The following is a 19,524-nucleotide window of genomic DNA, read 5'->3' as shown; positions in this document are numbered from 1 at the left end:
TGGGTTAGGTGGATTGGCTGTGCTAAATTGCCCCTTAGTGTCAGGGGGACTAGCTGGGGTAAATGCATGGGGTTATGGGGATAGGGTCGGTGGGATTGTGGTTGGTGCAGACTTGATGGGCCGAATGGCCTCCTTCTGCACTTTAGAGATTCTATGAGATTATTGCAGGACCGGCTGGTGTTCAGCAGCTGAGAAACCTGGAATCTGTAAAAATGGGGTCTGACTAATCAACAGACGGGGGTAGGAAGCTGACTAAGAAGTTAAGAAGCGTTCTCAGGCATGTTTAAATTATTTTATAAATTTGTGCTCAGAACTGTGAGGGACTTGTGACCTGATAGTCGGTGAAGTGACGGTATACTCCAAGTAGCACTGGACTGAAAAGCAGATCTCTGAGAGTAGATTCTAATGGTTATAATCTTACCCAAGCATGGCCAGTGAAAAATCAGAGCTCCAGTGGGGACCGGACAGGTCTCTTACCTGCCATTCAGAAACTAAGAACAGGAAACTTATCGATTAAAATGATTAGAGAATAGAGCCAATCTTTCGAGTCTGGATGACACTTCGTAAGAGCTCTTATAAAGGGTCATCCAGACTCAAAACATTGGCTCTATTCTCTCTCCACAGATACTGTCAGACCTGCTGAGATTTTCCAGCATTTTCTGTTTTTGTTTCAGATTCCAGAATCCGCAGTATTTTACTTTTATGATAAAATGATTCGTTCTGATTGGAATCCCCACGATCCTCCCGCAAAACAGAGGGAGTGGTGGCAAAGGGAGAAAAAGGATAAGGATGATAAAGTCTGCGTTCTGATTCTCCGAGCCCATGTAGAATTAACAAAATGAGTGAATTAGTTTATAAAGAACAGAAGTTACCCATCCCTAACAAAAACTGATCAAATTAAAGTAAATAGATTGAGGAATATGACAAAAAAATTAATAGATGAAGTTCAAAATCATTTGTTTTGTTTTAAACTTGTGTAAAGTGATGTAATTGTGTGCCAAGTTTTTTCTGCTCAGTCCCCACCCCTTTAGGTTCTGTAGAAAAGTTAACCCTTTCAGCAGACAGTTCATTTAGAACATAGAAAACTACAGCACAAACAGGCCCTTCGGCCTGTTTTTTAAATCGCCTGAAAACTCGTGTCTATTTTAATTCATAATTGAAGATTTATGGGAATTGGCTCAGATGGACTTTTGACATTTTTAAAGTATAAAAAAGTGGTCTTGAGAAGGCAATTTGGTAGAGAGAGGTGGAGGGAGAGATGTTTACAGAGAGGTGTTGAGAGCTGTTGGTTTTACAAGCTATCCACGTTTTTGGAGCGGTCACTTCATGTCCTGGTCTGAGAGGGATGGAGAGAAGTCTGTTCAATTGTTAAAGTTAAGCTTTCTCTATTCACTGTTAATCGATACTTTGCCTTTTATCGTTCTGACTTGTTACGTTTTTAATGGTTAACAAACTTTCTGATTTCACCATTTAAAGTGTTCTTTCTTGCCATATGGTTAAGTCACTGGAACCTGGTGTGATTTACGATTAGGGAGGTTATTGTAAACAAGAGAACCCCCATAAATCTTAGTTCAAATAAATCAAAGTTCTTACAAATGGAATGCTCTCCTTTATCACGAGAGAAATTGAACACAGGAGTAAAGATGTTCTTCAGTTATACAGGGCGTTGCTGAGACTGCATCTTGAACACTGGCTGCAGCTTTGTCTCCTATTTAAGAAATGATACAAATGCATTGAAAGTGGTTCAGAGGAGGTTTAATAGTTTGCTTCCCAATTCTTGACCCTCACAGTATCAAATTTGTCTGATTTTCTTTGTTTTCAGCTCTGACAAAGGGTCATCCTGACTCCAAATGTTGTCTCCATTCTCTCTCTCTCTGCAGATGCTGTCAGACTTGCTGAGACTGTCCAGCATTTCCTGTTTCTGTTTCAGATTCCAACAACAGCAGAACGTTGCCTTCATACCAATTCTTGTTGGGTACGGGAATCAAAAGTATCGGGTGTAGAACAAGAATGTGGAACTCAACACAAAAAGATCAGCCATGATCTAAATAAACGGTGGAGCAGACTCAAAGGGCCAAATGGCCGACTTCTGCTCCGGTGTTGAATGTCGGTCACAAATTCCTGAGGATTGTGTAACAAGGCTGGAAGATTCACCTTGCTTGTGTTAGTGGGAAAATGTCCAGGAGAACCATCACTGTGAAGGACAGTTCTGGGATTAAAGGTTGCCAGACTGGAAAAGGAAATAAACACTCGGGGAGTGAAGAATCACTTTGGACTGGTTTTTGGAAAATTTTGGAGACAGAGTAAAATATAATTGTTCAGTGGGATATTTGATTGTGTTAAGAGTAAAAGGGCAAAGTTCAATTTTACAGAATAAGGGCAATGTTCCTTACAAAGAACGGTGTTTAGTCATTGTTGCTTCCAGTTTGTTGGAGTAAACATCAAAAAACTTGAAGTTTTGTCATGTGATTCTTTAATTTACTCACTGGGTTTAGAATTCATTTTTTAAATTATTGATTGTCACAGAAATTCTAACAGTTCATTTAAAGCCACAAGTTTTGATTTCCCATTTGAGCCTGGGGCACCTTTCTGTCTCCCTATTGCTCGTGTCAATGAGAGCCAGGCGACGGAGCTGAGGGCTGAATTTAGCAGAGAATAATGGGGCCTGCGCCCCAGTTGGGAAACTGCCCTGGGCGTCGCACTAATAGAGAGACAGGAAGGTGCTGGAGGACTGACTGGGAAATGGGCCTCCAACCAATTGTTATATCAGTCACTCAGAGCTAAAGAGAAACCTGTCTCTTTAAATACATATACAGGGAAGAGGCTGCAATGAAATCTGCCCTTCAAACCTGCACAAAAGCAGGAGGCTGAGATTGACAGGCTGCAGGAGGAGTCCATTCAGCCCATCGTGCCCCTGCTATCGCTTTGAAAGGACTCTCTGATTCATCCGACCACACTGATCTGTCCCCACATTCCTGCAAATTCTTCCCTTTCAAGTCTTTACCCTTTGGAAAGATACTATCGAATCTGTTCTCAGGCAGATCAGAACAACTCGTTGTGTCAAAAAATAAAACAAAATCTCATCTCCCCCTCTTGCTCCTTTGCCAATTACCTGAGAGGGACTCACTTTCTGTTAAAGAGCCTGCCAACCCCTCTCACCCACTTTCCCTAAAGTGCATCAATCTCATCAGGAAAAGTCCAGAAAAGTCAAATATTTTACTGATAAAAGTTTATTATTGAAACAGAACATGGTTAAAACAATCAGAAAAATGACTTGAGGATCAAAGACAACCAGAGTAAAAGGATGTTCACAATGTTCTGGACACAAATGGTTTCTCTTTAATTCATCTGTAGCCTGTTCCCTGCCCTCTTTGTGGTAAAGGCAGAATTCTCTGGATAGCAAATTTAAAAAGAATTTTACTGAATGAAAAAGTTTTACTGAACAACTTTAGGACATTGACTTTTACAACTTCAAGTGGGTGATTGGTCCGTTGAAGCGTAACCCTCTCTGGCTGCTTCTTTGACAGGAATTCTTGTGGAATTCAGCCTTGGGAGTCTGGCTCCTTCTCTGACAGTAATTTCCTTGGAACTCAGCCTTGGGAGTCTTTAGTATTTGGCTCCCAAGGAAGACCTTCAGAACCTCTACTTTTATTCCCAAAGTGACAATTACCTCACGTCAGAGTTGGGCCTGTTGAATCACAACAGTTGGTCAATTTGATCACTAGATTAATTTAACTGGATCCTCAATTACTGACACCACCACCTCTCATTATCTTAGACAGGAATACAAGAGAACTGGTTCATACTATCCCTTTAGCTGATTCTATACAATCCCTTATTCACACAGTTTCAAATGTTGAGGCTAATCAGAGCTTGAAGGTCTCTCTCGCCAGTACGTTTATCCTCATTGCACATTCTTTACATACACAGCAATTAAACTCTTACAGCAAATAAAACTCAATCTTTTACTATAACGACTGATTCATTGATTAACTATAACTCAATTAAGGCTCATAACTTTCTCATCTGTTAATGACTGGTCGCTAATAAATAGCTACAAGATGGGACAGATGTTTGAGGGCAAATCAACATCTGGCGTGTGGGAGGCTTCCAAGTGTAAGTTGATAGGGATTCAGAACCGGCACATTCCTGTAAGGATGAAGGATAAGTATGGCAAGTTTTGGGAACCTTGGATAACGAGAGATATTGTGAACCGAGTCAAAGAGAAAAAGGAAGCATTTGTCAAAGCGAGGAGGCTGGGAACACATGAAGCAAGTGTGGAATACAAGGAAAGTAGAAAGAAACTTAAGCAAGGAGTAAGGAGGGCTAAAAGGGGTCAGCAGGATTAAGTAAAATCCCAAGGCTTTTTATACATATATAAAGAGCAAGAGAGTAGCCAGGGAGAGGGTTGGCCCACTCAAGGACAAGGGAGGGAATCGATGCGTGGAGCCAGAGGAAATGGGCGAGGTATTAAATGAATACTTTGTGTCAGTATTCACCAAAGAGGACTTGGTGGATGATGAGTCTGGGAAAGGTTGTGTAGATAGTTTGAGTCATGTTGAGATCAAAAAGGAGGAGGTATTGGGGTTCTTGAGAAACATTAAGGTAGACAAGTCCCCAGGGCCTGATGGGATATACCCCAGAATACTGAGAGAGGCAAGGGAGGAAATTGCTGGAGTCTTGAGAGAAATCTTTCTATCCTTACTGGCGACAGGGGAGGTCCCAGAGGATTGGAGAATAGCCAATGTTGTTTCTTTGTTTAAGAAGGGTAGCAAGAATAATCCAGGTAAATACAGGCCGGTGAGCCTTTCATCAGTGATAGGGAAATTATTGGAGAGGATTCTTCGAGACAGGATTTATTCCCACTTGGAAATAAATGGACGTATTAGTGAGAGGCAACATGGTTTTGTGAAGGGGAGGTCGTGTCTCACGAACTTGGTCGAGTTTTTCGAGGAAGTGACGAAGATGATTGATGAGGGTAGGGCAGTGGATGTTGTCTACATGGGCTCCAGTAAGGCCTTTGACAAGGTCCCTCATGGTAGGCTGGTGCAGAAGAAGTCGCATGGGATCAGAGTTGAGCTGGCAAGGTGGATACAAAACTGACTCGGTGCGTTTCTGAATGGAGGGCTGTGACAACTGGCATTCCTCAGGGATCAGTGCTGGAACCTTTGCTGTTTGTAATATATATAAATGATTTGGAGGAAAATATAACTGGTTTGATTAGTAAGTTTGCGGATGACACAAAGGTTGGTGGATTTGCGGATAGCGATGAGGACCATCAGAGGATACAGCAGGATATAGATCGGTTGGAGATTTGGGCGGAGAGATGGCAGATGGAGTTTAATCCGGACAAATGTGAGGTAATGCATTTTGGAAGGTCTAATACAGATAGGAAATATACAGTAAATGGCAGAACCCTTAAGAGTATTGATAGGCAGAGGGATCTGGGTGTACATAAGAACATAAGAAATAGGAGCAGGAGTAGGCCATCTAGTCCCTCGAGCCTGCCCCGCCATTCAATAAGATCATGGCTGATCTGAAGTGAATCAGTTCCACTTACCCGCCCGTTCCCCATAACCCTTAATTTCCTTACCGATCAGAAATCCATCTATCCGTGATTTAAACATATTCAACGAGGTAGCCTCCACCACTTCAGTGGGCAGAGAATTCCAGAGATTCACCACCCTCTGAGAGAAGAAGTTCCTCCTCAACTCTGTCCTAAACTGACCTCCCTTTATTTTGAGGCTGTGCCCTCTTGTTCTGGTTTCCTTTCTAAGTGGAAAGAATCTCTCCACTTCTACCCTATCCAGCCCCTTCATTATCTTATATGCCTCTATAAGATCCCCCCTCAGCCTTCTAAACTCTAACGAGTACAAACCTAATCTGCTCAATCTCTCCTCATAATCTACACCCCTCATCTCCGGTATCAACCTGGTGAACCTTCTCTGCACTCCCTCCAAGGCCAATATATCCTTTCGCAAGTAAGGGGACCAAAACTGCACACAGTATTCCAGCTGCGGCCTCACCAATGCCCTGTACAGATGCAGCAAGACATCTCTGCTTTTATATTCTATCCCCCCGCGATAAATGCCAACATCCCATTTGCCTTCTTGATCACCTGTTGGACCTGCAGACTGAGTTTTTGCGACTCCTGCACAAGGACTCCCAGGTCCCTTTGCACAGTAGCATGTTGTACAGTGTGAACTTGTTGGTGTCGCTGCAGATTGAATGAGCTTTTAAACCTCTTTGTGCAGTGAGAGCAGATGAACGGTCTCTCCTCAGTGTGACACCTGGTGGGACACTGGTTCTCCGGAGGTTTTGAAGCCAATGCTACAGTCAGAGCATTTAAAGGATCCCTCATTGGTGTGAGTGAGATTGTGACTCTGCAGGCTGAATAACTGAGTGAATCCCTTCCCACACAGAGCAGGTGAATGGCCGCTCCCCAGTGTGAATGTGTCGATGAGATTCCAGCCGTGATGGGACCCTGAATCGCCTCCCACAGTCCCCACATTTACACGGTTTCCCCCTGGTGCGGGTGTTCTTGTGACTCTCCAGGTTCAACAATGAGTTAACTCTCACACAGAACACGGGTACAGTCTCTCCCCACTGTGAATGCTGCGATGTATTTTCAGGCTGTGTAACTGGTTAAATCTCTTTCCACACAGTACACTGGAACACACTCACTCGGGTGTATCTGTGTTTCAGTGGTTTTTCAGTCACATTTATGTTAAAAAAGAATTCTGAAGCAAACAGAACAGAAAAAGATTTCTCTTTTAGATTCAAAGGCCAATGATATTCAGAACCCGAGCAAATGAATAAATCTGTCAGGTCTTGATGTGTTGTTTGATTTGAGATTTCTGCCTGTAAATCCTCACCTTCTGCAAATCTATCCTGCAAAAGGAGTTTATAAAATTCATCAGTGTCAGTACAGGATAGAAATTCAGAACAGACAATTCTAGTTTCTATGGAACATTCTTTCCGCTCTCATTCCCCAAACGCTGTAAATCTCCATCCCACACACTCTCCCTCCATTCTCACTCTGCTGTATCTAATATTCACCCTCCCAATTCTCCTGAAGGTGCTGATTGAGGCTGATTGACAAATCCATGCTCACTGCTTCCTGTCTGGATGTGGAGATGTCGGCGTTGGACTGGGGTAGACACAGTAAGAAGTCTCACCACACCAGGTTAAAGTCCAACAGGTTTATCAGTAGCACGAGCTTTCGGAGCACTGCTCCTTCATCAGCTGTGTGCAGGATTTAGTTCACAAACAGGACATATATAGACACAAACTCCATTACAAGATAATGGTTGGAATGCGAGTCTTAACAGGTAATCAAGTCTTTACAGGTACAATGTGAGTGGAGAGAAGGTTAAGCACAGGTTAAACTGGTGTGAATTGTCTCCAGACAGGACAGTTAGTGAGATTTTGCAAGCCCAGGCAAGTCGTGGGGGTTACAGATAGTGTGACATGAACCCAAGATCCCGGTTGAGACCGTCCTCATGTGTGCGGAACTTGGCTATCAGTTTCTGCTCAGCGATTCTGCGCTGTCGTGAGTCTTGAAGGCCGCCTTGGAGAACATTTACCCGGAGATCAAGGGCATTCAGCCTCTGATCTTCGGGTAAGTGTTCGCCAAGGCGTTTTATAGTTTAGTTTTGATTGTTTATTAATTAGTGTCACAAGGAGGCTTACATTAACACTGCAATGAAGTCACTGTGAAAATCATGAAAACAGTGCAAAAAAACTATGAAGTTACTGTGAGAGTCAGCATGGACTCGAGTTGTCCAATGGACTCCTTCTGTGCTGGAATGACTCTATAACTGGAAATATATAATGTAGCTACAGTACAATATGACAAGATTGGAATGATAAATGTATTTATTGCAGGACCAGGAATAAACCTGTCTGATACAACAACACTGGACATATGTCTGTCCTATATTAATTTACTGTCCCCTTAAATGTCAGCCATCTCCTGCCCTTTAAGTGATAACCACTGAGCCACCGTGCCACCCAGATGTACCTGAGCACCATTTTCCCCACAGTATCCCCTGGATCCCTTGATATCTTGAATATCTAGAAACATATCAAACCCTTACTTGAAAATTCTTGATGACTGAGCTTTACAGTCCTCTGAGGTAAAGAATTCCAAAGCTTCACCACATCCTTGAGTGAAGAAATCCCACCTCATCTTCGCTTTCTCTCCAAATAAATGTACTTTATTACAGGACTATAAATAAAATCTAATCTGTACAATAGAACAAAACTAGACATATCTCTGTCCTATATTAATTTGTTCCCTTAAATGTCAGCCATCTCCTGGGGAAACCAGCCCTTTAATTGTGAACATTAGGAAAGAGACCATCCTTTTAGCCAGACAAATAAATGTGTCAAGCTGAGGGAGCAAAGGATGTCAATGTCTTTAAGAGAGAGAGACCTGGGCCAACCTTTCCAGAGTCTGCAGCCTCCCTGGATTCACTTCCTTTCCCTTCAGTTGCTGCAAGTCCCCAATTTCCCCCAGAATGAGAAAAGAAATGGAAAGGGGGAGAAAAGAAAGTGTTTTACTCACAGATGTTGGAGACAGGAGGAAGTTTCAGTCTGTCTGAAGCTCAATCTTCATTCACACAAAGCCAGCGCTCTGATCAGGTGGAGAACCAGAGTCCTTCCGGTCCTCCAACTCTTCCCATTGGTCAACACCTCAGAAGGTCAGGGGGTGGGATCTGCCCTGCAATTCACAGCTTCCTTCTCCCTTGGACCTGCGCAGTCCTGGGCCGGGGGGAGGGGGAGATCACCGAGCAGCTTCTCGCTCTGACCGGAGCCGTCAGCCGGTTGCCTGGAAACCTTGGCTCGATGTGGTGCAGGGGGAGGGGAACAATAGGTGGGGGCGGGGCTCCCGGGTCCGCGCGCCCGGGCCTGCGCACTGGAACCCGGAGACGTCACCGCGGCGCAGAGAGATTCCTATTGGCTGATTCAAGGATGGCTCCACTGTGACATCACAAAGGGGAAGTTGGCCAATGATGATGACATTTAAACAATGCCTGAGGTCACTTCACTTCTTGGTCAGACCCCCTTTTCAGTCCAGTGCTACTTGGAATTTACCGTCAATTCAACAACTATTGGGTTACAAGTCCCTCACAGGTCTGATCACAAATTTATGATAAAATAATTTAAACAATGCATGAGAACGCTTCTTAACTAACTACCGACCACTGTTTGTTGATTGGTCAGACCCCCTTTTTACAGATTCAGGAATCTCAGCCACTGAACACCAGCTGGTCCTGGAATAAGTTTAATTCTAACTCATTCTGAGTAAATATTCTCACCAGGTCCTCTTTCAGAGCCCTGCTAAGCAGTTTTAATGGTTCATGATTGCAGAAACTGAGCAGTCACAGGAATGTGGTCAAGATAGTCTAGTCCCATAATGCCCCACATTTAATCTGCAGTCCTTCAGTTACAACAGAATATGTGGCTGTATGTAGCTGCTTCGGCCACGATCAGCGCCAACACTGCCTTCCTGAACTGTTACAATGCCTGAGGTGTAAGTACACCCACAGTGCTGTTAGGGAGGGATTTCCAGCTACACATTCCACACTTCTTCTAGACTGTGGGTGGATACGAGATTGGTACATTTCATTCAACTGCACCCAAGCTGAGTTATTCAAATCCCTTTATTGTACGGGACAATATATTCATGATTTCTTTAAAACAGAAATTTAACATTCCCATTTGATTTCAGGTATTTCTGTTTGTTTGTCCTTTATTGTCAATGTCAGGCTGGGGTTGTTCCTCTTGGAGAAAATGAGGTTGAGGGGAGATTTGATAGAGGTGGACAAGATTCTGACAGGTTTAGATAAGCTGGACAAAAAAAAGCTGTTCCCATTAGCTGACGGGACAAGGACGAGGGGGTCACAGATTTATGGTTTTGGATCAGAGATGCAGGGGGGGATGTGAGGAAGAATATTTTGATGCAGCGAATGGTAATGACCTGGAACTCGCTGCCTACGAGGGTGGAGGAAGTGGAGACAAAAAACAATTACAAAGGAAATTGGATGGGCATTTGGGGGGTTTCAAACAAAAATCCTTACTAATTATCTTTGAACTTCCTCACACCCTGTCACTCTGTGATCCTTGTGAAATTTGAAACCAGGTATTTGCAACAAGATTCATAGAGCATCATCCCACTGGAGGCAAAGTCATGAGACCGGCCAGTCCAGCAGAAAGAAACCCTCCGACCCTCCCCATTGACCAACTGTGAGAATGAACAAAATGCAGTCCTGGATGTAATTGAGAGCAGAAACAATAACAGCAGAATCCAACCCCTGGAATCACTCATGAACTCGCTGGTGTTTCAGCAGCTGGGATGAAACTCTGAATCCCTTCCCACACTGAGAGCACGTGAACGGCCTCTCCCCAGTGTGAACTCGCTGGTGTGTCTGCAGGTTGGATAACTGACTGAATCCCTTCTCACACTGAGAGCAGGTGAACGGCCTCTCTCCAGTGTGAACTCGCTGGTGTATCCACAGGGTGGATAATCGACTGAACCCCTTCCCGCACTGAGAGCAGGTGAATGGTCTCTCCCCAGTGTGAACTCGCTGGTGTATCCGCAGGTTGGATAACTGACTGAATCCCTTCTCACACTGAGAGCAGGTGAACAGTCTGGGGAACAGTCTCTCCCCAGTGTGAACTCGCTGGTGTCTCCGCAGGGTGAATAAATCAGTGAATCCCTTCCCACACTGAGAGCAGGTGAATGGTCTCTCCCCAGTGTGAACTTGCTGGTGTCTCTGCAGGTGGGATGATTGACTGAACCCTTTCCCACACTGAGAGCAGGTGAACGGCCTCTCCCCAGTGTGAACTCGCTGGTGTTTCCGCAGGGTGGAAATATCAGTGAACCCCTTCTCACACTGAGAGCAGGTGAACGGTCTCTTCCCAGAGTGAACTCGCTGGTGTCTCTGCAGGTTGGATTCCCGAGTGAATCCCTTCCCACACTGAGAGCAGGTGAATGGTCTCTCCCCAGTGTGGCTGCGCCGATGAGCTTCCAGCAGAGATGGGACTCTGTATCTCTTCCCACAGTCCGCACATTTCCATGGTTTCTCCATGGTGCAGGTATCCTTGCCTCTCTCTTCAGTTGAAGACTGTTCTGTCAGATCTAGATGTGACGTTTGAGATTTCGCCCTGTGATTCCTCTTTCAGTATCCTGTAAAACAAGTTTACAGAGGTCATCAGTGTCAGTGCAGGATAGAAATTCAGAACAGACAATTCTAGTTTCTATGGAACATTCTTTCCTCTCTCCAGACACGAAACATTGGCTCTTTTCTCTCTCTATCTGCTGGATAGCATGGGAAATGATGCTGCGGTAGATCAGCCAATTCTCAATGAATGGTTGAGGCAGTTCGATGGGCTGAATGACCAACTGCAGCTCCTGTTTCTTATGATTTGTGTGTGGTGGACAGGAAGCAGTGAGCATGGATCTGTCAATCAGCCTCAATCAGCACCTTCAGGAGAATTGGGAGGGTGAATATTAGATACAGCAGAGTGAGAATGGAGGGAGAGTGTGTGGGATGGAGATTTACAGCTTTCGGGGAATGAGAGAGGAAAGAACATAAGAACATAAGAAATAGGAACAGGAGTAGGCCATCTAGCCCCTCGAGCCTGCCCCGCCATTCAATAAGATCATGGCTGATCTGAAGTGGATCAGTTCCACTTACCCGCCTGATCCCTATAACCCCTAATTCCCTTACCGATCAGGAATCCATCTATCCGTGATTTAAACATATTCAACGAGGTAGCCTCCACCACTTCAGTGGGCAGAGAATGCCAGAGATTCACCACCCTCTGAGAGAAGAAGTTCCTCCTCAACTCTGTCCTGAACTGACCCCCCTTTATTTTGAGGCTGTGCCCTCTAGTTCTAGTTTCCTTTCTAAGTGGAAAGAATCTCTCCACCTCTACCCTATCCAGCCCCTTCATTATCTTATAGGTCTCTATAAGATCCCCCCTCAGCCTTCTAAATTCCAATGAATACAAACCCAATCTGCTCATTCTCTCCTCATAATCAACACCCCTCATCTCTGGAATCAACCTGGTGAACCTTCTCTGCACTCCCTCCAAGGCCAATATATCCTTCCGCAAATAAGGGGACCAATACTGCACACAGTATTCCAGCTGCGGCCTCACCAATGCCCTGTACAGATGCAGCAAGACATCTCTGGGCGGCACGGTAGCACAGTGGTTAGCACTGCTGCTTCACAGCTCCAGGGACCTGGGTTCGATTCCCGGCTTGGGTCACTGTCTGTGTGGAGTTTGCATATTCTCCTCGTGTCTGCGTGGGTTTTCTCCGGGTGCTCCGGTTTCCTCCCACAGTCCAAAGATGTGCGGGTTAGGTTGATTGGCCATGCTAAAATTGCCCCTTAGTGTCCTGGGATGCGTAGATTAGAGGGATTAGCGGGTAAAATATGTAGGGATATGGGGGTAGGGCCTGGGTGGGATTGTGGTCGGTGCAGACTCGATGGGCCGAATGGCCTCTTTCTGTACTGTAGGGTTTCTATAATTTCTATGATCTCTGCTTTTATATTCTATCCCTCTTGCGATATAGGCCAACATCCCATTTGCCTTCTTGATCACCTGTGCACCTGCAGACTGGGTTTTTGCGTCTCATGCACAAGGACCCCCAGGTCCCTTTGCACAGCAGCATGTTGTAATTTCTTTCCATTTAGATAATAATCCAATTTGCTATTATTTCTTCCAAAGTGAATAACCTCACATTTGTCAACGTTATACTCCATCTGCCAGATCCTCGCCCACTCACTCAGCCTGTCCAAATCTCTCTGCAGACCTTCTACGCCCTCCACACGATTCACTTTTCCACTTATCTTTGTGTCGTCTGCAAACTTTGTTACCCTACACTCAGTCCCCTCCTCCAGATCATCTATATAAAAGGTAAATAGTTGAGGCCCGAGTACCGATCCTTCGGCACGCCACTAGTTACCATTAGAATTAGAATGTTCATTCGAATCACAGAATTCCTACATCTTATCAACCGTCCCTGAGCCTTCACAATGAATCTCTCTTCTCAAGACACTCTTATCTCTGACTTGTCTGTGCTGCTCGCAGTCTCACAAAGCAGCTGCCTGTGTGTTGATACAAGGAACCCTGCTCGGCAAGTTTAATGCTCCATGACTGTGTCTTTAATGACTGAATAACTATAGGAATATGGTCAAGTCAGCTAAACCACATGATGCTTTATATTTCGGTTAGTAACTGTTGATTTTGTTAACATAGCACGTCAGAGGATGACCTGGGTCCTGCCCCCTCGTCCCACCCACTCCCCCCACTGATCAAAGGATGACCTGGGTCCTGCCCCCTCCACCCACCCACTCCCCCCACTGATCAGAGGAAGACCTGGGTCCCACCCCCTCCTCCCACCCACTCCCCCCACCGATCAGAGGATGACCTGGGTCCCGCCCCCTCCTCCACCAGCCCCCCCGATCAGAGGATGACCTGGGTCCCGCCCCCTCCTCCCACCCACTCCTCCCACCGATCAGAGGATGACCTGGGTCCCGCCCCCTCCTCCCACCAGCCCCCCCGATCAGAGGATGACCTGGGTTATTTTTCTGTAACATCAAAACCACTTGCGGGACAGCTGCACAGGGTTTCTCCTTGTGCACAAGTCATTAAAGGCCCCACATTGGATTGTGCGCGGTGTCCAGTGCTGTTTGTACTCAAGTCGACTAAGAGTGCCTAAAGTTGCTGGTACCCAGGATCTCTGACAACTCTCCCTAACCGGACCTTGATTATCCAAAGGTTGGCCAGAATCTTCTCCAGTAACTTACCCGCCACTGTTGTCAGGTTCACCGGCCTGTAATTACCAGGCTTCTCTTTGCAATCCTTCTTAAACAGCGGAACAACATGAGCCACACTCTGGTCTTCCAGAACTTCCAGAACTAGTCGTCGCGGAAGAGACTGATTAATATTGGCTGATTCAGGCAGGGCTCCATTGTGATGTCACAATGTGGAAGTTGTCCAATGAGCTTCAGAGTGAAACTTCCTCCTCTGGGCAACATAAGAACATAAGAAATAGGAGCAGGAGTAGGCCATCTGGCCCTTCGAGCCTGCCCCGCCATTCAACAAGATCATGGCTGATCTGAAGCGAATCAGTTCCACTTACCCGCCTGCTCCCCATATCCCCTAATTCCCTTATCGATCAGAACATCTGGGAGGAAATCAATGTTTCCCCCTTTCCATTTCTTTTCTCATTCTGGGGGAAATTGGGGACTTGCAGCAACTGAAGGGAATGAAGTGAATCCGGTCTGTACATTCCACACATTGTTACTCCAGTAATGTAGACATTTATCTGTCTGGCAGCCTGCATGGAAATTTTCAGCTCTCTCTGTGCCCAGGACAGGAAGCAGTGAGCGTGGATCTATCAATCAGCCTCAATCAGCACCTTCAGGAGAATTGGGAGGGTGAATATTAGATACAGCAGAGTGAGAATGGAGGGAGAGTGTGTGGGATGGAGATTCACAGCTTTTGGGGAATGAGAGAGGAAAGAATGTTCCAGAGAAACTAGAACTGTCTGTTCTGAATTTCTATCCTGTGCTGACATTGATGAATTTTGTAAATTCCTTTTGCAGGATATCAGAAGGTGAAGATTTAAAGACGATGATCAAACCAAACTTCACATCAAAATCTAACATAGTCACTCAGTTCATTGGGACCTGAATATCATCGACCTTTGAACCGAGAATGGAAATGTTTCTCTGCTCTGTCTGCTTCAGGAGATTTTAAACATCAGTGTGACTGGAAAAGCACCGAGACACACACACACTGAAACATGAACACACCTGAGTGACTGTGGAAAGAACTTTAACCAGTTAAACAGCCTGAAAATACATTGCAGCAGAGAGACCGCACCCATGTTATGTTGTAACTGAACTGATTGTCAAGCCTGGAGAGTCACAAGGACACCCGCACCATGGAGAAATTGTGTAAATGTGGGGACTGTGGGAAAGGATTCAGGTTCCCATCTGCACTGGAAACTCATCGGCGCAGTCACACTGGGGAGAGACATTCACCTGCTCTGTGTGTGGGAAGGGATACAGTCAGTTATCCCATTTACAAACACACCAGGGAGTTCACACTGGGGAGAGGCCGTTCACCTGCTCTGACTGTGGGAAAGGATTCTCTCGGTTGAACAATCTGTTGACACACCAACGGGTTCACACCAGAGAGAGACCGTACACCTGCTCTGTGTGTGGGAAGGGATTCACTCAGTTGCCCAACCTGTTGAGCCACAAGGTCACTCACACCCAAGACAGACCCTTTAAATGCTCTGACTGTGAGAGTGGCTTCAAAAGCTCTCGGGAACTGATGGTCCACCAGCGCATTCACACTGACGAGAGACCGTTTAGCTGCTCTCACTGCTCAAAGAGGTTTAGGAGGTCATCCACACGGCGGACACACCAGCGAGTTCACACCAGGGAGAGACCATTCACCTGCTCTGTGTGTGGGAAGGGATTCAATCGGTCATCCAACCTCCAGAGACACCAACAACTTCACAAGCGATTACAGGGGTTGGATTCTTTCTCTCTCAATCTTTCTCTCTCTCTCAATCTTTCTCTTTCCCCTCCCTTCTCTTTCCCCCCCTGCTCCTCCCCTCCCCTCCCTTCTCTTTCCCCCCCTGCTCCTCCCCCCCCCCTCCCCCCCGCAGGGTGAATGAATCTCTGAATCCCTTCCCACACTGTGAGCAGGTGACTAGCCTCTCCTCAGCGTGAATTCACTGGTGTCTCAGCAGATTCGATGAATGATTGAATCCCTTCCCACAAGTGCAGCATATGAACGGTCTCTCCCCGGTGTGACTGCGTCGATGAGATTCCACCTCAGATGGGGCTCTGAATCCCTCCCCACAGTCTCCACATTTCCATGGTTTCTCCATGGTGTCTGAGTCCTTGTGTCTCTCCACAATCAGTGCACTGGAACACTCTGATACGGGTGTGTGAATCTCAGTGCTTTTCCACTCACACTGATGTTAAAAAGGCTGATGATTTTCACGTCCTTATGAATCAAGTGACTCTTTTGAGATTTCCATTTTCCAAACCTCTCCTTCCAATAAAATCATCACTGTCAGCACATGATAGTAATTCAAAACAGACAATTGTAGTTTCTATGGAACATTCTTTAAATCTCCACCCACGCCCCTCACACATACACTCTCTCTCTCATTCCATTTAGCATTCTGCAGCACGGTAGCACAGTGGTTAGCACTGCTGCCTCACAGCTCCAGGGACCCGGGTTCGACTTCCGGCTTGGGTCACTGTCTGTGTGGAGTTTGCACGTTCTCCCCGTGTCTGCATGGGTTTCCTCCCACATTCTGAAAGACGTGCTGGTTCGGTGCATTGACCCGAACAGGTGCCGGAGTGTGACAACTAGGGGAATTTCACACTAACTTCATTGCAGTGTTAATATAAGCCTTACTTGTGACTATTAAATAAACTTTAAACTTTAATATACACTACCCAATTCTCCTGAAGGTGCTAATTAATGCTGATCGACACTCACCATTTCATGTTCCTGACAGATCGTAAGAAATAGTTCGAAATTCAGCCCACCAAGCTGCTCAAGTGAATTTTTTTTATTCATTCATGGGACATGGATGTTGCTGGCTGGCCAGCATTTATTACCCATCCCGAGTTGCTCTTGAAGGGCAGTTGAGAGTCAACCACATTGTTGTGGCTTTGGAGTCACATGTAGGCCAGACCAGTTAAGGATGGCAGCTTTCATTCCCTGAAGCACATTAGTGAACCAGATAGGTTTTTCCGACAATCGACAATGGATTCATGGTCATCAGTCATTTCTTAATTCCAGATATTTTTAATTGAATTCAAATTCCACCAGCTGCTATGGGGTGGGATTGTGGTCGGTGCAGACTCGATGGGCTGAATGGCCTCCTTCTGTACTGTAGGATTTCTATGATTCTATGGCAGGATTCAAACCCGGGTCCCCAAAACATTAGCTGAGTTTCTGAATTAATAGTCTAGCAATAATACCACAAGGCCATCGTCTCCCCATCAAGATCATGGCTGATCTGATTGTGATCTGAACTCCACTTTTCTTCCTGTCACCCTTGACTCCCTTTTCGATCAAAAATCTCTGTATTTTGAGTATATTTAATGATGCAGCCTCCACTGCTCTCTGGGGAAGAGACTTGCAAAGACTAACAGCCCTCTGAGGGAAGACATTTCTCCTCCTCGCCATCAGAAATGGGGGACTCTTTATTTTGACAATCTGCCGACTAATTCTGGAATCCCCAACATTGGAAACATCCTCTCTTCATCTATACTAATCACTACCTCACAATGTGATGTCAATACTATGGTCACCTCTAAACTCCAGTCAGTACAGGCCCAAACTTTCCTCACAAAACAACGCCTTCATCCCACGTATCAACCTGCAGATCCTTCTCTGAACTGACAATGACAGAGAGGTGATCAGGGAGGGCAGGGGTGAAACAAAGCAATGGATGGACATGGATTCAGATCCACAGTAACGGAGTCACACCAGCCCCAGAGACGTGGAACCAGAGTACAGATAACAGAGCACAGCACGAAAATTCAAAATTATAGGTAAATGTTCAACAATACTCACCTCTGAAACAATTTCACTGTTTTCTAATTTGAAACCTGCGGCTGGAAAGTCAGAAGCACTGGAATCAGAGAAGAATTGCAATCTTCAAATATTCTAACTCCCTGCAAAAGGAGATTACAAGAGTCATGTGTTAATTGTGGCTTGAAATTAAGAGATACACATTTTTTGGGGGTTTGAGATTGCTTGAAAATCCTCTTCTTCTAACCAAGGAGATTCCAAAATCACAGAATTTCTGCAGTGCAGAAGGAGGCCTTTTGGGCCATTGAGTCTGCATCAAGTTTCTAACAGAGCACCTTTACTCAGACCCTATCCCTGTAACCTGATGTACGTACATCACTAATCCTCCCCTTTCCTTCCCCCTCATCTTGGGACACAAAGGGACAATTTAGCACTGTCAATCAACCTAATCTGCACATCTTTGGAGTGTGGGAGGAAACCAGAGCACCCAGAGGAAACCCACATGGACAGAGGGAGAATGTGCAAACTCCATACAGACAATCACCCGAGGCTGGAATTGAACCGGGTCTCTGGCGCTATGAGACAGAAGTGCTAACCACTGTGTCACCCCCAACAGTCATTTGTCAGTCCTGAATATAAATCCATAACATTCTCCCCTCCTGTTTTCTAGCATAAGATTACTTAAGATGGAATATACTTACATTGGAAGCAATTCAGACAAGGTTCATGAGCTGATTTCGGGCATGAAGGGGTCTGTTTTATGAGGAAAGGTTCGGCAGGGTGCATCTATGCTCATTGGATTTTCGATAAATGAGACGTGATCTTACTGAAACATATGAGATTCTGAAGGTGCTTGACAGAGTGAATGCTGAAAGGGTTTACCCCTCAACACGGAATCTGGAACTGCGAGAACAATTTAAAAATAATGATCTAAGACAGAGATGAGGAGAAATTGCTTCTCTCAGAAGTTAAGTAAGCTGTGAAATTCTCTCCCTCATTGAACAGTAGAGGCCGCCTCATTGAGTATATTCAAAGCTGTGTTATATACAATTTTACCTTCCAGGAGGTGATGAGTTAGAGAGGTTGGGGCTGGAGGAAAATTGAGTTAAGCCATGTGTTTACTGAATGGCAGAGCAGCCTCGATGGGTCTAGATGCCCCCTCCTGCTCCTAATTTTGATCATGTTTTTATTCTGTTATTCCCCCTGCAGCACCTTCCCCCGGGAAAGGCAGCATCCATGAACCCGGCCTGTCAGTCAATGACTCAAACATTGTCTCTCCTGGTCACCCAAATCCTGAAGCTCCGCCCACTTGCTGCGCATGCGCTCTGCTCCCCGCTGAACAAAGATGGCGGCCACGGCACTAGGCCTGATCCCGGATAAAATCCCCGGAGCCGCAAACCCGGGACCGGAAGGCTCTTATTCAGGCCTTGCGGCCTACAGCAGATGTTTGTGAAGCCTCTGTTCCCTCCCCACCCCGAATCCCGGCTCCATTCCTCCCGCCGCCCCACCGATTCTCACCCCTTGAAATAAGTGTCTCCCGCACTCGTAGGCCTCCGAGCAAAGTAACACTGCGCATGAACCAGATACAGCGCTGCGCCTGCGTACTGGGCTCCTGTGGATGAATAGGGCACTTTCACACCCGCAGCGAATGCTGGGTAATAACTGCCATTGAAACCTCACACAGTAAATTCAAAATAACATTGTTAGCATTTGAGGTAAATTAATGAAATATTGAGAATTGGTGATCTGCTGTGCTCCATTTCTCAAAGTTCTGCTGCAGGACCATGCAATGGTTTCAAAGCTTTTACACCGTGTCCCTCTCACTCCTCCCTTTATGGTGCTGATTCTGGCTGGGTTCAATCGCACAGTCACTGGTTCTTCTCTCTGTCCCTGATACTGAATGTTCACTCTTTTAGAGAATGATACAGC

The 19,524-nt window shown here is 45.7% G+C and overlaps 1 protein-coding gene across 1 annotated transcript; it reads right to left on the bottom strand.

Annotated features, from left to right (window-relative positions):
* Positions 1-10,240: 10,240 nt before the first annotated feature.
* Positions 10,241-11,096, bottom strand: LOC144485862 (uncharacterized). Its single transcript, XM_078203938.1, has one exon. It carries the CDS (start codon positions 11,094-11,096, stop codon positions 10,326-10,328), a length of 771 nt encoding a protein of 256 aa, XP_078060064.1. The 3' UTR covers positions 10,241-10,325.
* Between the last annotated feature and the right edge of the window lie 8,428 nt (positions 11,097-19,524).

The sequence above is a fragment of the Mustelus asterias genome, unplaced genomic scaffold, assembly GCF_964213995.1.
Source record: "Mustelus asterias unplaced genomic scaffold, sMusAst1.hap1.1 HAP1_SCAFFOLD_241, whole genome shotgun sequence".
NCBI lineage: Eukaryota > Metazoa > Chordata > Chondrichthyes > Carcharhiniformes > Triakidae > Mustelus > Mustelus asterias.
This window is presented reverse-complemented; position numbering and strand designations above follow the sequence as displayed.

What these genes read in the sequence shown, in the direction of transcription:
- LOC144485862 (XM_078203938.1), bottom strand. Translation starts at nt 11,096, where the DNA reads ATGGAGAAACCATGGAAATGTGCGGACTGTGGGAAGAGATACAGAGTC.